Below are 25,691 nucleotides of genomic sequence, written 5' to 3'. Positions count from 1 at the left end.
CCAACGAATTAAACAAAATAACATAATGATATTTAATATATTGAACATGTATATGACTAGTGCATTTGATACTTTTTCTAACTGATATTTTTGCGATTGATTTCCTTTCCAGATTAGTTATTTTTCTTCCTGCAATTGTTTGAGTGATAAGCGTGAATTTCCAAATTTTTTCGGAACTATTCCTAGTGATTCTGTACAAATCAAAGCATTAGTCAAGCTTGTACGACATTTTAAATGGAATTGGGTTGGCGTTGTGGCACAAGACAATGATTACGGTCGATTTGGAATGATGGCGTTTATTGAAGAGATTGCAAAATTTAAAACTTGTGTTGCTTTTATTGAATTCATCTCACCTGTTGGTACTGCAGAACGATTGCCAGAAGTAATGGTGACAATTTAAAAAATCATCTGCTCAGGTGGTCATAGTATTTTGTGCAGAGAGGTTTACGGCTGGTTTGCTGAAAGAACTCACCCTGAATAACATTACTGATACCCAGCTAATAGCAAGTGAAGCCTGGGTCACATCAGTCCAACTATGGACAGCAGAAACTGTGAAGTTGGACAGCAGAAACTGTGAAGTTGTTGTCTGGAGCAATTGGATTTGGAATAAGGAGAGTGGAAATTCCAGGACTTAAAGAGTTTCTATTAAATGTGCATCCTACCAAAACACCGCACAACCCGTTTGTCGAAGAACTCTGGCAAGACGTTTTTGGCTGCAGTGTAAAAATCTCAAAAGAAACGTTGGCTAGCAATAAATCATCATCTTCTTTGAAACCGTGTATAGGCTCAGAGAGTTTCGGGGCAATTAATACTGCATACAGTGATGTGTCTGAGTTAAGGGGTTCCTACAATGTTTACAAAGCTGTGTATGCTGTGGCCCATGCCTTTCATAATCTGCAATTGTGTGAAGATGGGAAAGGACCGTTTGCCAACAAAACCTGTGGTAGCAAGTCAAATATTCTGCCTTGGCAGGTAGGATTTTAAATAACTTTTGTATCTGAAGTGAATGAAATATCACATTAAAGAAAACTTGTCAGTTCAGAATGTTTTAAATCGTCCTGCTAACCTTGAGATTCTTTTTGCTTAACCGTGATCTAATTGAATAGCGAGACAGACTTTGCACTGAAGGGTCTATTCTTGCTTATTTCTGATGCATTTGCCACTTTTATTAACGATATTCTATCGACTCTTAAAGCTTTTGCACTACATAAAGCAGGTGAAATTCCTCAATAATTTTGGAGAAGAGATAAGCTTTGATGAGAACGGAGATCCTGTGGCTTCCTATGATCTGATAAACTGGCAGAAGGGAGAAAATGGGACTTTACGGTTTGTTCAGGTTGGTTTTTATGATACAGCATTGCCAGTCGGAAAGGAACTCCAATTGGATAAAAGTTGAATTGTTTGGCACCAAGGAAGGAACATGGTAAGGATTCCTTAAACCTAAGTAAGTAATCTTACGGATTTAGTTTCAGAAGTTTACACTTAGTTTGCTTTGAATAAATAGCTTATTGGAAAAAAACGTAAGACATCAACCTGCAAAGCGAGCATTACAGCCTACGCTCACATTTATTCTGTGTTCCATGTGGCACTGACTTTTCAAAGGTAGCACAAACCATTTACAGGTATACCATTCACCTGGCCAATTGCTGTTTGTTTTGCAGAAGAATCAGAGAAAGGTTCAGAACATGCTTCCCCGTTAGTTGCCTCGCGTTCAGTTGACATATTTGAGAATACCTATACATTTTGACAGTGCTTAATTCAAACCACCGGTTGAGGAAAATGGCAGGATGTTTATATAATTAAAAATGTTGCAGTAACTTGGCAGCGTAACAGAAGGATAGATCGGATCAAATAATAAAAAGACTAATTTTCCACTGATCACAGCCGACGGTTCTTCAAACACAAATGCATAGTATATGGCGTCTGATACTTAGAGACAATAATGAAGCAAATTCCTCGAAATTATTTTAGAAGCATTTAAATTAAACAGCTTATGCTCGTACGAGTTAAAACAAGTCCATTGCAAAATTTGTTAATAAACTTGCAATGTAAAATGAGCATTTCTGATGTAATCTGAAAATATTATTACCAAATATTTTGTCCTGTGCAGATTCGATAGAGTGCTTCACCTGTCCGTTCGAACAATGGTCCAATGGTCAATGAGATCAGTGCATTCCAAAAGATATTGAATTCCTGTCTTTTAATGATAGCATGGGAATAACATTGATGGCGGTATCTCTGTTTGGTGCTTTTATGTCCGGGTCTGTTGCAGCTGGTTTCTTATATTTCAAAAACACTCCCAATTGTAAGGGCCAACAATTCGGAACTAAGTTTCCTTCTACTGATCTCGTTAATACTATGCTTTCTGTGCTCTGTTGCGTTCATTGGACAGCCATCTCCGTGGTCATGTATGGTGCGGCATACTGTGTTTGGAATCAGTTTTGTTCTATGTATTTCTTGAATTCTTAGTGAAACGCTGGTCGTCTTAATGGCATTTAAAGCAACCCTTCCGGGCAGTGATGTGATGAAATGGTTCGGACTCAAACAACAAAGGTCAATTGTCTTTCTGTGTACATTGATTCAAGCCATAATATGTGTGATCTGGTTGGTGGCATCTCCTCCACTCCCATCTAAAAACGTCAAGTATCAAAGTGCAAAGATTATCTTTGAGTGTGACGTATGTTCTACAGTTGCCTTCTGCTTTGTGTTTGGTTACATTGGATTTTTGGCGGGCGCATGTCTATTTTTAGCTTTTATGGCTCGAGCTTTACCAGACAAGTTCAATGAAGCTAAATTCATAACTTTCAGCATGCTCATATTTTTTGCAGTTTGGGTAACATTTATTCCCCGCTTACGTAAGCACACCCGGAAAACACACGGTGGCTGTAGAAGTATTTGCAATTTTAGCATCAAGTTTTGGGTTGCTGAGTTGCATCTTTGCTCCGAAATGTTACATTATCTTGTTAAAACCGGAAGAGAATACTAAAAAACATTTGATGTGTAAATGAGATTAAGTAATTGTTATGTCATAGTCAGTACTCTAAGCAGGTTGTAGTTCTTTCAGTTATTGCTCCAGATTATATTCATTTATTGCAGTTAATGTTGTAATGGTTCTTTAAGAAAACTATTCTGCTCCAGATCGTCATAAAAAGGCAGCCTTCTTCTTCAGTACCCTGAATGCGTCATAGCTTCGCGTGTTAATGCTCCACTTTACAGTCGACAATGTGGTGCTGGAAAAGCACAGCAGGTCAGGCAGCATCCGACAAGAGGGAGAATCAACGTTTCGGGCAAAAACCCTTCATCAGGAATCACTTAACAGTCTAGTGGCACTGTGGTGATGCGTATTTGAACTGGTTTGATTTTTCTTGCCACACGGTTAATTTGGTATTGTAAATCTGGCAGATTGCGTAATTGACAAGCGATCTCTTCATTGTTTGGTAGATGGCTTACTGCCTGTGTGCGATGCTGTGCATAGGGACAAAATTTTATACTGTAACGTACTGTAACAAATACTGGTGAATTGGCAACCATTTTACACATCATCTAATATTTATTTTTGCTAATAATGTTACAAGCGAAGGAATAGTTTCTTTTTGGATTATGAACTGGAAATTAGATGCTGCTAAGATACATGTAGAGCTTTGGAATTTGAAAATCGAGTGGGATTGTGTGGTGTACATTCTAGATATGCAATAATGTGTTACTGTTGGGGAAGGTTATTACATTATGGGACAGAGTGGAAACAGGAGTGTTTGAGTAAAGGGAACATGGTGATGACAACCTTATCCTAATCCTAATCCAAATGTAGATTGTTACAGATGGATTGCGCAGTGGAGCGAGGAGCATTCAGAAACCTGCAAACAAGAAACATCTCTAACCATCTATTTCTGTGGCTGAAAAATACAGAAAACCTAAAGACTCTAAAAGGAAAGAAAAAAAAGACCCTATAAATTATTGAATCAAAGATCAACATTGTTCTGCAAACGCCATCATGGCATCATTGTTAAAAACAAAATGACTGTGCATCTGCATCTTGTGATCTGAGTTTTGATCGAGAGAAATCAATTTTCTTCCCATAATTTTTGCATTCATAACATTTATTCCAAACCTTTTTTTTGTAAATTAACATGTGTCTGCTTGGAGAGATTAAGTGATATAGATTAGGTTGAAATATAGCAAATTGGCAATTAGAGACAAAGGCAGAAGTAGCTGGAAACTTTCAGCAGGTCTGACAGCTTCTGTGAAGAGAAACAGAGTTAACGTTTCGGGTCCGGTGACCCTTCCTCAGAACTGACGGTAGCTAGGAAAATGTCATGATTTGGAGATGCCGGTGTTGGACTGGGGTGTACAAAGTTAAAAATCACACAACACCAGGTTATAGTCCAACAGATTTAATTGGAAGCACACTACCTTTCCGAGCGACACTCCTTCATCAGGTGGTAGTGGAGGGCTCAATCCTAACACAGAATTTATAGCAAAAATTTACAGTGAGTTGTAACTGGAATTATACATTGAAAAATTGATTGTCTGTTAAGCCTTTCATCTGTTAGAATACCGTGATAGTTTCAGTTCTTTCATGTGTAAATCACAAAACCTTTTTTAAAAAAAAGTTGCATTCTCGGGTTAGCTGTTAACGATGGTGATAGCTAGACAATACGTTGAAGATGTTGGCCCACTGTGTTCTCTGTCTATGCCATGATGTTTAGATTGACTGTAATCTAACAAATGAGATAACGGAGTTTTACATTAATTCATGCAGTTTTTGAGCAAAGTACAATGTAACCCTGCAAGAACAAATTCACCCCACAAAATATATGTGTGCGTGTGTCTGTCTGGGTTGGGCGTTGTGAGTATGAGAAGGTGCCTGTGTGTGTAGTGAGTGCAGAGTGTCTTAGGTCTGTGAGGGGGTGCATGTGTGAGTATGGGAGTGTGTGTGTTTGTATGGGTGTGTGTGGGTGTCTGCGCGTCTATGTGTATGTGTGTCAGTGTGTATAGGAGTACCTGTGTGTGCGTGAGAGTGTGTGCGTGTGTGTAGGAGTATCTGTGTGTGTGTATAGTGCAATGGTGGTCACCTGTAATGTGACATGAACCCAAGGTCCGAGTTGAGGCCCTCCCAATGGGTACCGAACTTAGCTATCAGCCTCTGCTCGGCCACTTTTCCCTGCTGCCTGTCCCGAAGTCCACTTTGGAGGATGGTCACCCGAATGTCCTGGACCACTGAAGTGTTCCCCAACTGGGAGGGAGCACTCCTGTCTGTTGATTGTTGTGCAGTGCCCATTCATCTGTTGTCGTTGCCTTTGCTCGGTTTCCCCAATGTACCATGCGTCTGGGCATCCTTGCCTGCAACGTATAAGATAGACAATGTTGGCTGAATCACATGAGTACCTGGCATGTACAAAGTGAGAGGTGTCCCCACGCGTAATGGTGGTATCTATGTCCACACTCTGACACGTCTTGCAGCACCTACCGTGACAGGGTTATATGGAGTTGTACTGAGGGCCGGGCAGCTTGCTGGAAACAACGATCTGTTTGAGGTTTGGTGGTTGTTTAAAGGCAAGTAATGGAGATGTGGGGAAGGTCTTGGTGAGGTGCTCATCCTCATTGATAATGTGTTGCAGGTCACTAAGCACATGGTGTAATTTTTCAGCTCCTGGGAAATACTGAACAACGAAGGGTACCCTGTCGGTTGCAGCACGTGTCTGTCTCCTGAGGAGGTCATTACGGTTCCTTGCTGTGGAACGTCGGAACTGGTGGTCGATGAGTTGGGCATCGTACCCCCTCCTTGTGAGGGCATCCCTGAGTACTTCCAGGTGTCTGTCACGTTCCTCCTTATCTGAACAGATCTGGTGTATGCGTAGGGCTTGTCCATAGGGGATGGCTGTTTTAATATGTTTTGGATGCAAGCTGGAGAAGTGTAGCATTGTGAGGTTGTATGTGGGTTTGCGATAGAGTGTGGTGCTGACGTGTCCATCCTTGATGGAGACGCATGTGTCCAAGAATGAGACAGATAGTCGAGAGTAGTCCATGGTGAGTTTGATGGTGGGATGAAACTTGCTGATGTCACTGTGTAGTTTTATCAGTGACTCCTCGTCATGGGTCCAGAGGAAGAAAATGTCGTCAATGTACAATGTCGGTTTATATTCAGAAGATGAGGGGGTGGTTTAATGGTAAGGAATGACTGATAGGTGGAGATAGAGCACAATGAGAGAGAACAGTTGGACAAAGGAATGGATAACGACCTGGCTGGGAGGGCGATTTGCTGTTAATGCTGTTAATAGTGGCTAACATTAGATAATGCATAATGGCAGAGTATGTGACAACAAGGCCTGGTTAGCCAACAGTCTCCATTAACAGGCATTCACCAGCCAAGCAGGATTGTTATATACTTTTTCTGTTCAACTGTTCTTCGCCCTCTTTGGGCTCCATCCCTACCTACCATTTATTTCTTATCCCCTCACTCCCACCCTACCTTCTACATATACCCAACATTTTCCTAGCTACCATTAGTTCTGTAGAAGGGTCACTGGGTCCAAGAAGGATTAACTCTGATTTCTCTTCACAGGTGCTGCTAAATCTGCAGAGCTTTTCCACAACTTCTGTTTTTGTTTCTGATTTACATAATTCGCATTTTTTCCAGTTTTTAAGTTATTAATTAATTTCTTTTTGCCATGCCTAAAGTATAGGATTGTTTACAATAAAGTTTTTATTTTTCTGTTAATTTCAATACCAGGTATAAACTATTTTGATCTTTAATAACAATAAATCAGACAAATTGATAACCTCGATAGTTTAATTTGGGTACATTCAATTTTATGATTATTTATGGATTAGAGAACTCAGTTATTGGCACATTATTCCTTCAAAAGTTTATATTTCCTTGCACTAGCATCTTGACATATCTAAACCAGCTGCTGACAAAAGCCTGAAGATGTGCAGGTTAGGTGGATTGGCCATGCTAAATTGCTCATAGTATTTAGGGATATGCAGGCGGGTTGGTTTAGCCATGGGAAATGCATTGTTAAAGAGATAGGACAGAGGGAGCGTCTGAGCGGGATTCTCTTTGGACGATTGGTGTGGACTCGATGGAACGAATGGGCTGCTTCCATGCTGTAGGGAATCTATAAAAATATGATAGTCCAAAATGCCGCTATACAGACACACTAAGGCATAATTACAGTTATCCACTTATCCATTATCTCAATTTTTGAATGTCTTCTCCTTGGTAAATGTTGATAGAAAGTCTTTATGACATAATATTGTCATTTTCTGATCATCATGGAAAATTCATTAATATTGTCGTCTTAACTATTAGAAATTGGGATTGGCGGTGCTCTGATGACTGATTATTGATATTGTCTTATCTGGATCAAGTATAGTTTTTACGGAAATCATGCATCCTTATTAAAATATGGTTTCTCTTTCATTGCAATTATAAAATATATCATGTTCATGGCATTTTGATAGAATGCTCTTCCTCTGCACCTTATTGGGGGTCAGTTAGCTCAGTTGACTAGATGGCTGGTTTGTGAAACAGAGTGTAGCCAACTCCACATGCCAGATTTCCAGTCCACTGAGTTGACCATGAATGTCCCACCTTCTCCACTTCTCCCTTTAGCTGGGGCGTGGCTATCCTTGGGTTTAACCACCATTTCTCGCCTCTCTCTACTGAGAGAGCATCCCTATGGTCCTCTAGGACGTTGGCCCCTTTACTTACTTTACAAAAATACCCCTTTATTTCTGTATCATGCTATTCCACCTGAACACACCTAAGTCTGCTTTAAGTTGTCTAAACTTCTGTGTGCTTTAAAATGGTTCCCTACTTGTTATCTTAACTTTCATTTATAGGCTTGAACCTCTCTTTTGTGGTGATCTACACATTATATTGAAAGTGGAGGGATCCAAATCTATGACAGTGATAGGACATATTTATCATACCGAGAAATAGAATATTTTGTAAATGCAAGCAGATTTGGACATAAGCTAGGTAAGCCTTTGTAAATTCAATTACAACACTGACATTCTTCCAACAATGCCCACAACATGCAGCCCTCCACTGCTTCTGCTACAACCCCAACCTCATCAAGCCAGCAGACAAGGGGGGCGCAGTGGTAGTTTGGTACACCGACCTCTATACCGCTGAAGGCAGGCACCAATTCATAGATACGTGCTCCTACCGCCCAGGTGGTCAACAATGCCCTCATGTGCATCTCCTCCACTTTTCATACCTCCACCCTTGAAACCCACCCTGACAGCTGCACCAAGGATAGAAACCCTGGTCCTCACCTTCCACCCCACTAATCTCCAGATAAAATGCATCATCCTCCAACATTTGTGCCACCTATAGTCAGACCCCACCACCAGAGATATCTTTCCTTCCCCACCACTATCAGCATTCCGCAGAGGGCATTCCCTCTGCAACTCTCTCACTAGATCCACGATCCCCAACAATTCACCCTCCACTCATGGCACCTTCCCTTGCCTCCACAAGAGCTGTAAAACCTGCATCCACATCTCCACGCTCACTTCCATCTAAGACCCCAAAGGATGCTTCTACACCCAGCAGAAATTTTCCTGAACATCAAAACACCTTATCTACTATATCCATTGCTCTCTATGTGGTCTCTGTTACATTGGTGAGACAGGATGCCAACTAATGGAATGTTTCAGAGAACATCTCTGGGACACATGCACCAAACAACCCCACCGCCCTGTGGCTGACTGCTTCAACTTCCCCTCCCACTCCACTAAGGACATTCAAGTCTTGGGCCTCCTCCAACACCAAACCCTAGCCACCAGACTCCTGAAGGAAGAGCACCTCATCTTCCACCTTGGGGCCCTTCAACAACACAGCAATGTCAATTTCACCAGTTTCCTCACTCCCCACCTCATCCCAGATCCAACTCTCCAACTCTAAACCGCCATCTTGAACAGTCCTACCTGTCCCTCTTCATTCCTACCAATCTGCTCCATCCTCTAATCCGTCTTATAACTATCACCTCCACCTGCATTTACCTATTGGCTTCCCATTACCTTCTGCCGCCCCCAAACCCCACATTCCTGATGAAGGGCTTATTCATAAAACTTCAATTCTCCTGCTCCTCCGATGCTGCCTGGACTGCTGTGTTTTTTCCAGCACCACACTTTTCATGTCTGATCTCCAGCATCTGCAGCCCTCACTTTCTCCCATCCACTCAGCAATTTCGAAATTGTCCAAGGATGTCCTGTACACAAATCCAACCCAATCAGTTACCACTCCATGATTCAACCATCAATCATCAGTAAAATGTTGGAAGGTGTCATCAACAATGTTATCACGCAGAATCTGCTCAGCAGTAATCTGCTCACTGACAGCCAGTTAGGGATCTGCCAGAGCCACTCAGTTTCTGACTTCATTACAACCACGGACAAAGCAACAGAATTCCAGAGTTGGAGTGTGACAGCCCTTTACATCAAGGTTGCATTTGATCGAATGCTGTATCAAGGAACCGTAGCAAAACTGGAATCAATGGCAATCAGAAGCAAACTCACCACTTTTTGGAGTCATACCAGATATATAGAAAGACGCTTGTGTTACTGTTACTGTTGAAGGACAGTAATGCCAGCCTCAGACCACCTCTGCAGGAATTACTCAGGGTAGTATCCTCGGCACAACCACATGCAGCTGCTTCACCAATGACCTTCCCTCCATCATAATGTTGAAAGTGGGGATGCCCGGGCCGATAACTGCGCTGTGTTTAGCACCGTTCACAGTTCATTAGTTACTGAAGCAGTCCATGTTCCATTGTACCAAGCTCTGACAATACCAAGGCTTGGGCTGAAAAGTGGTAAACAACATTCACACCCCTCAAAAGTTAGGTAATGACCATCTCCAATAAGAGACAATCTCACCAATGCCTCTTGACATTCAATGGTTTTATCATCAATGAAGTTTCCGCGATCAACATCTGGAGTATTATCATTGACCAAAGACTCAACAGGACTCATTGTACAAATACAAACGGCTGCAAGAATAAGTTAGGAGTTCGTATCGGAGTTGCTGACTCTCTAAACACTGCTCACAAGGCAAAGGCAGGATTGTGATGAATATTCCCCATTTGTCAGAATGGGCGAAGCTTGAACAACACGCATTAAAGTCCAGGACAAAGCCCACTTAATGGGCACGACGTTCACAAACACCCACTCGCTTCACTACTGATGCTCCGTAGCAGCAGTGTGTACTGCCTACAAGATGCACTGTAGAAATTCACCAAAGATCCTCAGATAGCACCTTCCAAATCCACGATCAGAAGGAAAAGTTCAGCAGATAAATGGGAAGTTTACAAGCGCATGGCAAGTTCCCTTTGCGGAGACTGGACAGGCTGAATGTTTACTTTGAAAGTAGACACTCTTCAGGCCATTCAGAAGAAAAGTGAAAGTTATGAGGGAGGTTTGGGCAAATGAACAGGAATAATATGTGTGTATAGGTAGGCGTTTCAATAACCCAAGAACACAGTTACAATGTGTTTGACAAGAAGGCCCCTGGTAGAGTGACACTTACCTTTCGTTTTTACTCAACTTGTTATTATGGGTTGGAATACAGGTTCTAAATGATTTTCTGCAAAGCGAGTCAATAGTTCCTTTTAAAAAATGAAGTGATTACGGAGTTAAATACGGAGCTGTATTGCCAAAGGGAGAGGACAGCGGAGTGAGTTCTGACTGTACGTTCAGAGAGCCGAATGATTTACAATGGATAGACTGGCCTTCTTCTGTGCTGTATATATTATGAAATGAAATCAACGTGATTGAAAGAGTTTTTTTTAATGATAAAGTTAAACAAAATCGCCTGTGGAAAGTTAGGAAAACGAATTCTCAAATTGCTTATCATTTCAATTATCAATCAAAGATTGCTCAGCATTTACCGCATGGTCGTATAAATTCATTCCGTGCAAACCATAATAAATGCCTGCCTCTAATGCTTAAATAATAACAATTCGCTAAACTCACAGTATAATTGCACTACCTACGGGCATTGGAAAAAAAGTCCCCAATGTAATTATTTTTCAAGCGTAGAGAAGCTAATCTACCACGACTCTCTGGGTGACAACTGATGTCTATATATTCTAGCCCCATCATGCACATGTATATATATCTTTTTTTTCGCTGAGTAAGGACATAAGAAATTATTTCAAATGACTGTTAGACAGTATTTAAGGAGATTTTACGATGCACTTTAATACCATATTGGGAATTTGGTTGCTAATATTTTTTGAAGAAGTAAGTTCTGAAGGTGAATCATCCTGTAGACTACAAGATAAATTCATCACCCGGGGATTGATGAAAGATGGGGACGTCGTCCTTGGTGGGTTATTCATTGTCCATTTTAGAACAACATTGCTGAATAATTCATTACAGACAAAACCGGAAGAGGTGCGCTGCCGAGAGTGAGTAGTAAACCAGCCTCTGCTTGCCGCTTTGAGTAATAATTGTGTTTGAAGAGAATGAAATAACATTTATGTGGCACCTTTCATATGGCAGGTGGAGGAAGAGGAGGTGAGAGCTAACTCCAAATGATCATAAATCCATTGAAATGCTACGGAAGTGTATTCCCAGCTTTGATGCAGAAAACGTGAGAAAAGTTTTGGCGCACACATTTCGCACAAAAAGCTCGGCGAAAATGACTAGCTGATTTGTTTTAGTACTGTTGCTTCAGGGCTAAATATCGGCCACATCATTTGACATGACTTCGCAGCTTTGCTTAGAAATTGTGCTGGGGAATCTTTTTCCTCCAGAATTTGATCTCATCCGACTAGCATCTATTCCGAGGGTACAGACACCACTCACTCCGAGATCACAAGTATCAAGCAACATTTTGTGCTCAAGACTTTTGGTGTGGAGCTTAGAGGGGTTTGTGCTAATGCAAAACCAAAACGGTGCTCAGAATAACAAAGCTGTTTTTGAGGCGGAGCGCGTGCAGCGATAGTATCGGTAGCAAATGGTAGTGGTGTGTGTAGTTTACGGATTGAGCAATAGCGTGACTGAAAAAGAACAACAATCCTGTGCTTTTTGCGTGTAACGTGTTGCTCCCTGTGGAGAATAACAACGTTATGAAACTGAAACATGAACAAAACAACCGTTCACCGATATTGATTACGAAATTGAACTACAGCAGGTGTTCACTTTTATTTAACATTTTTTTTCGAGATGTGGAGGGTGGGGTGCGAGCTATTAAAAGCAGTATATATCATTTTTCTTGGGCATCCACAGGTAATAATGGGTCTATTTCTTAAGGATAAGGCAAAGTAACAAGGGTTATTTTAGGTAGTAGTGTGGAATTGATAAATCGGACCTGAGACCCATTTGTTTTCCACTGGACCTATTGTCCATAGTTCATAGAATCCTTCTATAGCTTGCTTTTCAGCGACGCCGAAGTTGACCTGTATTTTCAATTGGATGATTTTTATTTGTGCAGCATTATGAATGGAATCACAAATTCTCTAGAACTACAGATAAATTAGTTATAAAACAAAAAAGTCAAATTGCAATTCCAGCTATAGTTTTCCAGGAGTCAAACATTCTATCGCAAGGTTTCACTGATGCACCTCAAACAGGTGCTTCAGCCTACTCCGTTATCAACTACTTAAACAAAAAAAGGGTAATGCTTCCCTTCGCTAAAATGATCCAATGATTTTTGCCACAGCAATATATTTTGTTAACGCTGGGTCTGAGAGGATTTAGAATTTCGGGTGTTTGATTTCACATACCCCGTTATTTAATGCAGAACCTTAAATGACGACAATGTCCACATCAAATGGAATCTAATAAATAGAAATTACTTGCGGGGTTTATCCCAGTGATCTGCGCAATAACGGCAAAATTCCCCGAGAAGCACGTAACCCTACTGAGCACCCTCAACCAGTTTCCTGGGAAGTTAATTCAAGATGGTTGGGAGAAGCTTCAGGGCATTTCCAGCGTCGACTCACAGAATAGCTGAGAAGAAACAAGAAGTATTGATCAGGTATTAAGTCTGCTTTTCTTAATTGGATGCGTTTATTTTCCAAAATGCAAAAAGGAAAACTGAATCATTTTGTATCATCGTTCCATTTGTCCTAGCATCTGCTAATTCTATTTATGTTTTGATAGCATCTTAATTCTGAGTGCAAACGTCCATGATTAACTTATATTTACACACCATACCTGTTTGGAATATGGATTTGAAGCTAAATAAATTAATTTTGAATATCCACTTTGAATTATAATAGGACTTCGCTCATGATCTTGCTGGAGAACTCAAAATAATAAAAAAAAGTTTCATTAACATTCAAAAAGTTCTCGTACCTGCTGTCTTTTGCAGTAGATTTCGACTCATATATTTGGCTCCGTTTTAAAACAATGTCAACGAAAGCAATTGATTTATACTACAGTCTTAGACTATGTAATTCTGCGTTCTAGGTTCAATCTCCGTGGATTGCGCTGGGTCCAAACTATGATCTTCACAATTGATGAAATCAATAGGGACCCAGATCTTCTTCCGAACACTACGTTAGGTTACAAGATTGTGGACAGTTGTGACGTCTCCTCCGAGGCACTTAAAGGAGCTTTCGAGATTTTGAATGGAGGTGAACGAGCATCTTCACACGCAATCTGTTCTGGTTTTCCTTCCGTGCCTATTATAATCGGAGATGCGGGATCTTCACGATCTGCCGCAGTTTCAAGAATTTTGGAGCTCTTTGACATTCCTTTGGTAAGATTCAGAGAAATTTCCGTACACTGGACCGTTGCTGATGTTGATTCTTTAACTCATCTTTGTTTTAAATATTCAAATCCAACTTACTGAATTGTTTCACTACCCAATTATCGTATTGTTAAAATTCCGTGTTGTCATTTAATTGCTATATTTTCATCAATACTGAATTTATGGAGCATATCTTACAGTAACAAACCTCAAGCAAATAAAGGGGCCGTTTAACATCCGCACATCCTTTTTTTTCCGCTTTAGAAATAAAATAAAATTGCAGCCATTAGTTCTGAGAAAAGGTTACTCGATCCGAAGCGTTAATTCCAATTTCTCTCCACAGATGCTGCCAGACCTGCTGAGCTTTTCGAGCAATTTCTATTTTTGTATTTGATTTACAGCATCTGCAGTTCTTTTCGTTCCCCCCTCCCCACGCCCCTCAAGTTCGGTTTGGATCTGAGTTACATTGCCACGATTCTGCCAACTAATCTCGTCAATGTTTCGTTATTTATCCTTTGACCTCCAAGACATTTACAATGCGAAAACTTTGGTGAGACAATTTGTTAATAGAAAGACTACCTGTCTATTAATTCTAGTTCATTTTGAGAAACCCTTGCCGTAGTTCTGACATACCTCGCATGTCATCGCTACAGTGAAACAACACAGCTCCGCATAATAATAAAAGTGTGGCCTAATCAATTGAATCTGAAATAGTGTAGTGTATCTCGTTATTGCGCAGCAGAAAGGGAATAGAACATTGCTCGAAATGGCGTTCTGACGAAAACCCGCCGGATTCTAAGCATTAACTCTGTTTTGTGCTGCCATACCTGCTGAATTTTTTCAGCAAATTCAATTGTTCTTGAAATTGTATTCTGGGAGATCGTCCTGACTTTATTAATGAGCTCAAGTTTCTCTCTCTCATATAATATCTGAAATTCTACTCCAACAACTGAATATGAATGCGGCATACCTACACAAATCCCCGGTTTACCACGAGAGTTTTTGAAAACCGGTTAATGTGGCATATGGGATCCCGGGCTTTGTAAGTAGAAACATAGAGTCCAAAAACCATGTTTATAAGCAATGATTCAGCCTCAACTGAAGAATTGTGTCCGATCTTGGATACCAGACTTTAGGGGTGGGAGTGGGCAAGAGCGGCATTGTTGAAGTTACGAGGCCATTTAACAGAATGGGTTGAAGGCTTCAGTTGCGTGAATAGACTCAGGAAACTATGCTTGCCTTATTTAGAGGAGCAAAGGCTGAGAGAAGACACTTGGGATGCTTTTGGAATGACAAGGACTCTGGATAGAATAGAAAGCAAGAGGTTGGTCCCATTGGCGGAAATCTCAAAAATAAACTGAAATAGATTTGAGGCAGATAGAAAAATAACGGAGACCACGTGAGGAAATCAATGTCTTCTATAAGCACCCGATGATGAGGAATTCACTGCCTGATAGCACGATGGAGGAAGAATTGGTGTCCAATGTCGCTGTTTTGTTTGTTTAAATTTGGTTCTAGTGGCGATTTTGAATAAAACGTCGACAATACCTTCCTTGCTGAAGTAATATCATGTCTATTTCCGTTGCAGATCAGTTACTTTGCTTCCTGTGCCTGTCTGAGCGACAGAACAAACTATCCAACATTTTTCAGAACAGTACCCAGTGACGCCGTTCAAATCAAAGCTTTGTTGAGACTCGTAAATTATTTCAAATGGAACTGGATTGGTGTTGTTGCGGTTGACAGCGATTACGGCCGGTTTGCTATTCAATCACTCGCTGAGGAAATCTGGAACTCTAATGTCTGCATTGCCTATACAGAATTCATCTCTTCGGGTGGTGCCAGTGACAGAATGTCAAAGATTGTAGATACGATCAAACAATCCTCTGCAAAAGTGATCATATTGGTTTGTGGAGAAAGCGACACTTTCGCTTTAATTAAAGAACTCAGAAAACGAAACATCACAAACTTGCAGTTGGTAGCAAGTGAAGCCTGGGTTACCTCGTCCCTGATTTGGACAAAGGAAAGTCAGGACATTTTGACTGGTACAATTGGTTTTGGAATCAGGAAAGCGGAGATTCCAGGACTTAGAGAATTTTTAGTTAACTTTCATCCTTCTACATCACCAGACAATCCGTTTGTAGAGGAACTTTGGGAAGAGGTTTTCGGTTGCAAAATAAGGCCAAGTGACAGAACCTCAGAACAAAATGAGTCGCAATTTTCCACCAAACTGTGCACCGGAACAGAGGACTTGAACTTAACTCAGAACGTCTACACTGATGTGTCACAGTTAAGGGTTTCATACAATGTTTACAAAGCGGTTTATGCTGTAGCATACGCCCTTCATAATTTACAATCCTGCATAAATGGAAAAGGCCCTTTTATAAACAACTCCTGTGGACAAAGATCAAACATCATACCATGGCAGGTAAGAGGCATTTCGTACTTCATTCTAAGAATAAGCAAAACCAAATCTGCCAAAGGTTCTAGTTCTGAAGTACAAACTCCCATCGAGTCTGCTCTGCCATTCAATGAAATCATGGTTTATCTGATAATCCTCAAAATTACTTTCTAGCTTTTTTTCTGTAAGTGTTCTTTCCCTTTTTGGCATGTGTTTAATCATTCGAGCATTATATCTGCGTCATTAGAAACGATAACTGAAGATGTCATCTGCCGCAGTGTAAATCTTATTAATTAATACATTTCTTTTAGAATTTTTTCCAAGATAAGATGCCAAGTATGAAATTTTCACCAACAAGTCGTATCAGTAGCTGGAATAATTCTTCCATTTGTATGTATACAGTATTCATTATTTGTCGATGGGTTATGTGGTACCGCTGGTTAAGGGTTTCATACAATGTTTGCAAAGCGGTATACGCTGCAGCACACGCCTTTTACATCCTATTTATGACAACACAGAGAACAATTCAGAAACTACCACAAATTTGTGGATTTGGAGTCAAGCGTAGATCAGACCAGGTGAAGGTTAATGGAACAAATAAAGTTTTTGGAAAATTAACACCTGGTTAGTGTTCAAAAAGCTCTGGAGTCGGGAATTTTCTTTTTAAAAATAAACTTATTTCTAATGTCATAACATGCAATAGCATGGTGCCAATCTATGTCCACGAACATTTGCCCAGTATTCTGTAAAGCAGTCCAATGATATCACCATTAGGACACAGCCTTGTCCGACTGATGCATACTTCAACAATTATTACATAATTCAAAATATTTAATGTTTTGTCTTTGTTAAGCTTTTGCATTATCTGAAAGAAGTGAAGTTTATGAATAAATTTGGTGAAGAAGTAAGCTTTGACAGTAATGGAGATCCAATAGCTTCATATGACCTGATAAACTGGCAGAGGAGTGCTGATGGGTCCGTTAAGTTTGTAAAGGTTGGTTTTTATGATACAGCGCTACCAGAAGGAGAAAAGCTTGTGTTGGATGAACGCATCATCGTCTGGCATGAACATCAAAATTTGGTAAGTCTCTTCTGAAGATACAAGCGTAAAGTTTTTGCTACTTTCTTAAATCTTCAGAATACTCTGATCACTTTAGTGAAACGAATGAGATAACGTGAATTTTGCTTCATTCCATTAACAGCAATGGATTTAGTAATGCTGAATTAGACAATTATCATCGCAGTCACCAACATCGACACAGAGCCGTATAAATGTACAACATGGAAACGGACCCTTTGTCTATGCTGACCAGATAGTCTAAACTAATCTAGTCCCATTTGCCAGCATTCAGCGCGTATCACTCTGAACCCTTCGTATTCATATACCAATCCAGATGCCTTTTAAATGCTGTAATTGTACCAGCCTCCACCACTTCCTTTGGTAGCTCAATTCTTACACACACCACCCTCTGTATGAAAAAGTTTCCCCTTTCATTTCTTTCCCCTCTCAAATCAAACCCATGCCCTCTAGTTCTGGACTCCCTCACCCCAGGGAAAAAAACTAGTCTATTTATCCTATCCATGCCTCTCATGATCTTATAAGCCTCGATAAGGTCACTTCAGCGTCCGACGCTTCAGGGAAAATAGCCCCAGTCTATTCAGCCTCCCCTTATAGCTCAAACCTTCTAATCTTGGCAACATCCTTGTAAATCTTTCCTGAACGCATTCAAATTTCACAACATCCTTCTGATAGGAAGAAGACCAGAATTGCACGCAATATTCCAAAACATGAATAATCGTGAGCGATATGTTGCCTCTCCAATGGGAAATGCAACTTGCAATCTGTCCCAGAATGGTGTTCTGGCATCAAACTTAGAAAACAAATTATTTTGCAGCAATGAGCCTTTCTTTTTGCACCAACCAACATATGAATTGTATAGAAAGTAATATGATAATTCGCAAAGCCACTGGGGAGGCAATGGCCTAGTGGTGTTAACGTTTGCCTATTAATACAGGCATCCAGCTGACGTTCTGGGTACCTGCGTTCGAATCCCAGTCGAGTAACTCGGTTCAATGGATACCTGAGATGGAAGAGTGTATTGATGACCATGAATCCTTTGTCGGAGAAAAGCCCATCTGGTTTGCTGAAGGCCTTTTGACAAGAAAGCCACCGCCTTGTCTAGTCTATATGAGACTCCAGACCCAAAGCAATGTGGTTGACCGCTATCTGCCCTCTGGGCAATTAAGAATGGGCACTCAAGGCAGCCTGGCCAGCGATACCCTCATCCTAAGAATGAATTTTAAAAGGACTTTAATTATTCTACGTTAATTTCAAAATCAAATACTACCCAAAACTTATGTTCTTTAAGTTCTGAAGAATGGTCACATGATGCCAGGATGCTGAGATTTCCCAGCAATTTCTGATTTCCAGTATCCGCAGTTCTTTGCTTTTTCTTCTCTTAAAAGTTTTTTTTTATTTTTGGTTATCATCTTACAATCAATTATCTAGACAACAGTCTAACTTCTAAACGTCCATCCCCAACCCCTCAGGAATATATTATGCGCAATTTCTTCAACATATTTTACTTGAGATCCCGTTAAATTCACTAATCCTTACCTTAGCATTAAGAAAGGAAATTCCTCTAATCGTGTAAGGTTCTACTCTATGGCTTCTTCGCGTCCTCTGAACTTCACGCACATACTAAGCTGGAAGCAAAATGTATTACATGATAATTCACTCTTATTTTTTTTCTTACATTGAATTCCTTCATTACTCTGATCTCTAATAATTTTAGGCTCTTTGAAAAAAACTGAATATTCGTTTTGATTCAGTTCTTTCATAATAGCTACTAACTACTCGTGCTCTATTAACTTGGTTTCTCAGAAAAGAGGCCAAACGTTTTTCAAGTTTTCGGATCTCCTACATTAATATTGGAGTTGGACTCTACAAAAATGGTAGCAGTTCTTTTTGCACCATTTTGCCAGGGAATTTGCAGCCATTTCACTGTAGTTGGTTATAATAACTGACATTTGTTTTCAATAGAAAAAGAATAGCACTCAATGATCCCCGAGAAGGCAATTAGTAATATTAACGTATTCGTGACGTCAGTACCGGATTTCTGGTCAGTCCAAGTTTTTGGATGGAAGAAAATGCAGAACTGCGATTTTAAAACCGTCTCTTTCTGTGACCTATCTTGGCATTAGGTGTAATAGTCTACTTTTGTATTAGCATGTTTAAAACTTTGGTGAGAACCTGCAAATATATAGAATGTTCAGTCACACAAATATAACTAACACATCTGATACTGATATTAATACTCCATGACATACTACTGAAGCCATCAAACTCTATCTAAAACAAAGGATCATTTATCGTGTGTTATTCAAACTGGTTTTCAAGTCATCCTCCCAGGATGACCATGAATTGCAACCAAGTCACTTCTGCTTTGCAACGTCCTTCAAAGTTTCGGGTGTTGGAGTGAACAAAATCTCTAGCACAGCAATTACAAGGTGTTGATCAATGCATTATTACAACAGAAGTTGGAGTGTTGCATTACGTTTCTCTACTTCCACTACTCCACCTTTCACTATACAAATTTGAATGCGGTCTCCGGTAATTAATGGTCAATTATATACTTGATCTATATTTTTCAGAATACAATATAGAATCCGACCACAAGAGTTATTTAATTTGTGCCAGAACTATTCATTGGGATCCATCTTCTACAGAGAGTTTATGCCATACAGTTATAGAGTAACAGAGATGCATAGAATTGAAACAGATCTGTCAGTCAACACGTCCATTGGGTCCCTTTGCCAGCATTTGGCCCATATCTATCTAAACCATTTCTATTCACATACACATCTAAATGTCTTTTAAATGTTGTAATTGTACCCGCCTCCACAACTTCCTCTAGCAGCTCATTCCACACTCTGTATGAAAAAGTTATCTCTTACGTCCCTTTAGAATCTTTCCCTTCTCACCTTATACCTATGCTCACTAGTTTTAGACTCACCTAGCCTGAGAAAACACTGACTATTCACCCTCTCATGATTTTATAACTTCGATGCACCTCAGCCTCCGATGCTCCGGGGAATATAACCAACGAAAATCATAATGAAATAATTTTGAAACAACCATTGGTACTTTGACCAGCAACAAAACAACAATAACTGCAGTTTCATTCCTCTGCAGGTACCAGTGTCAGTCTGTAATGACAACTGCCCAACAGGTACAAGAAAAGCAACTCGAAGGGGTGAGCCTATTTGCTGCTTTGATTGTTTACCATGTGCTGATGGGGAAATTAGTAATAAAACAGGTATGCATTGTTTACCAGATCTCATTATTCTACAGTATTAAACATTTTGCATGAGCGATAAGGATAGTGTCCTTTAAAATTGTTCAGCATCAGCGAAGCAGCTTTGCGCCATCAATGCACCCTGCAATAGATTAAATGTTTGAATTTGTTGGTGTTTACTTCAAGATTTCAGGCTGATGTAAATTGTGTTGTACTATAGATCTGAAATGACATAAATTTGAATCAAATGCAAACCACTTGCAATTTTGACTGAATATTCAATTTCAACCCCTTGAAGATAAAGCAGAAATAAAAACGTCTCTTTAGCATTAAGATTACGACTTAACTAGGATTTGTGAACGAGGACTTAGATGTTTTGAGTTTAACTTTCCGTAATAGAAGATTGGGACAGGGCATCTGATTAACTATGGCAACTGTGCAGCCCAATGTCTACGATCATAAATTTGAAAGATAGACAAACAGGAGGCTGGAAGAACACAGCAAGCCAAGAAGCATCAGGCGGTGAAGTCAAGGTTTCGGGTGTAATCCTTCTTCAGAGCTGGGGGTGGGTGTAAGAGGAGCTGCAGATAATGGGCGGGATGGGAGAGGCGGGTGATGAAGTAGGAATAGGTGAACGCAGTTAGAGGGTACAACCTCGTCGGTCGATGGGAGGAATTAATCCGGTTGGTAGTTGGAAGGAAAGTTCCATCAGAGAAATCGAAGGGAGGGGAATGGGCTGGGAAAGGAGTCGCGGGTTGGGAAGAGAGGTTATTTGAAATGTGTTCTTCCAGCCTCCTGCTCGTTTATCTTGGATTCCAGCGTCTGCAGTTTTTTTCTGTCTCTGAATCAATTTGAAAAGAAAAACAATAGTAATAATTCCAAAGGTGCTTTAGGAAAATATCAATGATTGTAAGGTCTTTTTGCTGCTTCGAATTTCCAGAACGTTATTGTTGCCTTCTAATGTTCACCAGTTATGTTCACGGACGTGAGCCAAGACTCTCATTAAAGTTTCTTCCAGTCGAGAATTGTACTAGCCATGAGTTTGAAACAGTGAGATTTGGCTTTGTTCACTCAAGGAACAATCGATTGAGGGCATTTCAACGGTTTAGGAATAATGAGCAGTTGGTTGAGCATTCCATCTCGATTCCTTGACATTTCTATTTCTGACAGCCTCATCGAATCTCACGTCTAATTTCAGGGATTTCCTTTTAAACTGTTTTAACAGATTTTAATTACACAGAATTGTTATGACAATCTCCAGTAGAGTCGATTCCTAAATCTTTACGTAGGCATAAATATATGGAACTAATGAAAATTCAAACTTTTGATCTGAACAATGGCTCACTCCTCCACCAGGTTGCAAAATCTGTGGATGTAAACCGACTTCAGCCTATGAGAAGAGAATATAAGTTGAGTCTTCAGGGTTGTACAAAGGCATAAAAATGTACCTTGAAGAAGTGGTATTGAAATAAGGCCTTGTCTGCCTATAAAAGCAACTGGCCTGACAAAAAACACAAGGTGGGAGGGAGAGAGAAATTGAGCAGTGGTTGAGGTCACAACTGCAAGAACTACACTTGAAAAATAGTTTATTCACTGGGATATGCTTCACAAATTCACAAGAGCTGAGAGGCGTTGCACAAATCCATGTTACTAGTGGGTTCTAACTCTTCTGGCAATGATCTGAATTCCACGGGGCTATAGTCACGTATTTTTGGCGCAAGTTGAACATGTACCAAGACATCAACGCTTAACTATGTTGCCCAAAATCTCTCTCACTTCTCCCTAAATACGTGTAATATCGTTATCAGGCCTGGAGATATCAGACATCACTGTTATTTAGTTAGAAACTTGGTGATTACACTATAAACTGCCTGTCGTCATGCAACCGAAGATCAACTAAACTAATATAAACCAGAAACAGATATGTGGTGGCAATGAAGATGTTTCAAAACCGAAACTGTATCTGCTGTCACTCTGGTAACTGTTCTCACTATTCGCAGCATTATGCTGATTACAGTCTGGCCAGCAATAAGCAGAAGCATCTGTAGTTTATTCAAACTAGTAGTATGAGGTGTGTCTGTAGTTTCGATTATATTATCTCTGGGATATCAGGAGGAATATGCTGCAACGTTTTGTTGAGTCAAAACTAATCTAGCGAAGCAGATGACATGGGAAGTGAACCAAATAGAGAAGTATACTTGCGCAGCTGTCTGAGAAACCGACAAGGGGGTGCTCACAGCAGTGGAGAACCTAATTGGCTAGTTTTATGGTGTCATTGCATAGTGAGTAGAATGGGTTCATTTTTGATTATATGTTTTTATTGAGATCTGTCTCTTGATTAAATTTTAACAATATAAAACATAGGTACTAAGTAAGCCTGGAGCAGTGGTTTTGGAACAACAGGACTGTGCTGTTTTCGGGTCTGTAGATTGTTAAGATGAAAAGATGGTCTTTCGTCGAATGATGTGCTTTTCCTGTTGGATGTCCGCAGTTAAGAAGAGTTTCCATGTTCTGATGATTATGTATGCAGAAAATGTGTTTGGTTGCAAATCCTACTGGATCATATGGATTGGTTAGAGCAGTAGTTAGAGGCAATGAAGAATTTACAGGAGCGAGTGTGTGAGATGGATGGCAATTGCATGGTGGTAGAAAAACCAAAGATGCACTCAAGCAGTTGGGTTACCTCCAGGAAAGGAAGGGAGGTAGGTAGTACGGGACTGTCCTGTGGCTAACCCCATCTCAGTTGTTTTGGAAAATGTAGAAACAACGCAGACTCAGGGGACAGCCAGCTTTCTTGTATAAAGACTGGCTGTAATGTACATCAAGTTCCAAGCCGTCGATTGTCATAGGGAATTCTCTCGTTAGGGACGCAAACAGACGTTTCTGCAGTTGGCAATGCGACACCAGAATGGTGTGTTGCCTCCCTGGTGCCGGTGTCAAGGATAACTTGGAGAGGGTGCAGAATATTCTCAAAATGGGAGGGATCAGCAAGAGAACATTGTATGCATTAGAACTAACGGCATAGGAAAAGCAAAGGGAGAGTTTCTGGGGAGAGAATATAGCAAGTTAGACAGGAATTTAAAAAGTAGATCCTCGAGGGTAGTAATATCTAGATTACTCCTCGTGCCATGAACTAGTGAGGGTAGGAAAAGGAAGATAGAACAGATCAATGTGTGGCTGAGAAGTTGGTGCAGGGAAGAAGGATTCACACTTTGGGATCATTGGAAGCTCTTCTGGGATGAAAAGACCTGTATAAGAAGAATGGATTGCACATGAATTGGAAGAGGACTAATATACTAGTGGGAAGATTTCCTCAACTTTTTTCCTAAACGGTTGTCCTTTACTGAAGCTCTCCTACTAGTGGAAATATCTTCTTCACGTCCATTCTATCTAGGTCGTTTGGTATTCGGTATGTTCCGGCGAGATCCCTACAGCTCGTCCTTCTAAACCCCACTGAGTGCAGACCTCGAATCCTAAACGCTCCTCATATAGCAAACCCATCATTCCCGGGATCATTCTTGTGAACCTCCTTTGGACCCTTTCACAGGCCAGTATATCCCTTCTTAGATACGGGGTCCAAAATTGCTCGTAATATTCCCGACCAGAGTCTGATATAGTCCTTGCTATACACGTAAATCGTTGAACTATTAGGGATTATCAGGCACAAAATTGGAGGTAACAAATCGTGAGATCATTAAACCTGCCCGATCTCTGTTTTCAAAGGCACTTCAAGGAAAAGTTGACATGTGTCTCGAATTTGCGGTGAATGCGCTATCTTTCTATTTTTAGACTGTTGCTGTCTTGCAACACAGTTATGTGAATAATTGAAAAAGAAACAAACGTTCTAATTTTTTTTTATTTATCACTCTCTACAGATTCTATTGAATGCATGAAGTGTTCATTAGATGACTGGTCAAACGACAATAGAAATGAATGCATTCCAAAGGAAAATGAATATGTTTCATTTCAGGATGGAATTGGAATAGCACTGACTGTGACTTCACTGCTTGGAGCTTGTATCACAGTGGCTGTTGCAGCTGTATTCTTGCATTTCATAAATACTCCCATTGTAAAGGCCAACAATTTGGAACTAAGTTTCCTTCTACTAATGTCATTGATACTGTGCTTTCTGTGCTCCATTGCATTCATTGGACAGCCATCACCATGGTCATGTATGGTGCGGCATACTGTGTTTGGAATCAGCTTTGCTCTATGTATTTCGTGTATTCTGAGTAAAACCCTGGTAGTCCTTATGGCATTTAAATCAACCCTTCCGGGCAATGATGTGATGAAATGGTTCGGACCCAAACAACAAAGGACAATAGTCTTTCTTTCTACATTAATTCAACTGATAATATGTGTGCTCTGGTTGGTGATCTCTCCCCCAGTGCCAGCTAAAAACACCAGGTATCAAAGTGCAAAGGTTATTCTTGAATGTAGTTTGGGATCCTCAATTGCTTTCTGCTGTGTTTTTGGTTACATCGGGCTCTTGGCTTGTTTTTGTTTAATGTTAGCTTTCTTGGCCCGAGCGTTACCAGACAAATTTAATGAAGCTAAGTTTATAACTTTTAGCATGCTCACTTTCTTTGCAGTGTGGTTAACTTTTATCCCTGCTTATGTAAGCACCCATGGAAAATATACGGTAGCGGTGGAAGTGTTTGCAATTTTAACATCGAGCTTTGGGCTGCTAATCTGTATATTTACTCCAAAATGTTACATTATCTTATTAAAACCAGAAGAAAACACGAGAAAACACTTGACCGCCAAATAAAATAGACTTAGAATCAAATAAGTCCAAACGTTTAGGCCAACTAAAACATCCTCAGAAATTGAGGGCGTGTGTTGTTGTTGAGATAAATCACAATCATACTGATGTTAAACATTTCGGAGCTACAGACAGTGAGATTGCCTACCTCGAGAATGACTGGTTTCGGAGATCTTTGCAAGTCGCAAGTCTATTACGTCATTGTCAGGCTCACCTAATGTTCACTTAAATACGTTGTATTTATGACAGGCAAACCAAACTTGAACTGCCCGGAAAAGTAAACTAAATATCGAGGTTGCGACCTCGAAAATAATTTCTAAGCAAACTCCAACTCTTGATGAATCTGCTAAATTGTCATCCAAGTCAAATTAATAGAAATGGAAATCAGTGTAATGGATATTCAATCCACCAGGGAGCCAGGGGCGCTGTAAATTTGTTCTTGGCCAGTGACCTAAATTTCGGTCGTGCTTCCTTGAAATAGATCCCTCCTTCCCAGAGGTTATTTGCAAATCTTCCTAA

The 25,691-nt window shown here is 40.3% G+C and overlaps 1 protein-coding gene and 1 pseudogene across 1 annotated transcript; both read left to right on the top strand.

The window, feature by feature from the left end:
- The window catches only part of LOC140478639 (extracellular calcium-sensing receptor-like), a 28,934-nt pseudogene extending 25,926 nt beyond the window's left edge, over positions 1-3,008 (top strand).
- Positions 3,009-11,202: 8,194 nt separating this feature from the next.
- Positions 11,203-25,178, top strand: LOC140478638 (extracellular calcium-sensing receptor-like). Its single transcript, XM_072571854.1, has 6 exons — positions 11,203-11,420; positions 13,429-13,720; positions 15,300-16,136; positions 16,963-17,190; positions 20,305-20,428; positions 24,283-25,178. Exons 1-6 carry the CDS (start codon positions 11,203-11,205, stop codon positions 25,176-25,178), a joined length of 2,595 nt encoding a protein of 864 aa, XP_072427955.1.
- Positions 25,179-25,691: the final 513 nt, after the last annotated feature.

The sequence above is a fragment of the Chiloscyllium punctatum genome, chromosome 6 (assembly GCF_047496795.1).
Source record: "Chiloscyllium punctatum isolate Juve2018m chromosome 6, sChiPun1.3, whole genome shotgun sequence".
Lineage (NCBI taxonomy): Eukaryota > Metazoa > Chordata > Chondrichthyes > Orectolobiformes > Hemiscylliidae > Chiloscyllium > Chiloscyllium punctatum.
This window is presented reverse-complemented; position numbering and strand designations above follow the sequence as displayed.

What these genes read in the sequence shown, in the direction of transcription:
- LOC140478638 (XM_072571854.1), top strand. Translation starts at nt 11,203, where the DNA reads ATGCACTTTAATACCATATTGGGAATTTGGTTGCTAATATTTTTTGAA. An exon ending in GAAGAGGTGCGCTGCCGAGA is followed by an intron (nt 11,421 to 13,428) that starts GTGAGTAGTAAA and finishes TCTGCGTTCTAG; the next exon opens with GTTCAATCTCCGTGGATTGC. An exon ending in GGAAATTAGTAATAAAACAG is followed by an intron (nt 20,429 to 24,282) that starts GTATGCATTGTT and finishes CACTCTCTACAG; the next exon opens with ATTCTATTGAATGCATGAAG.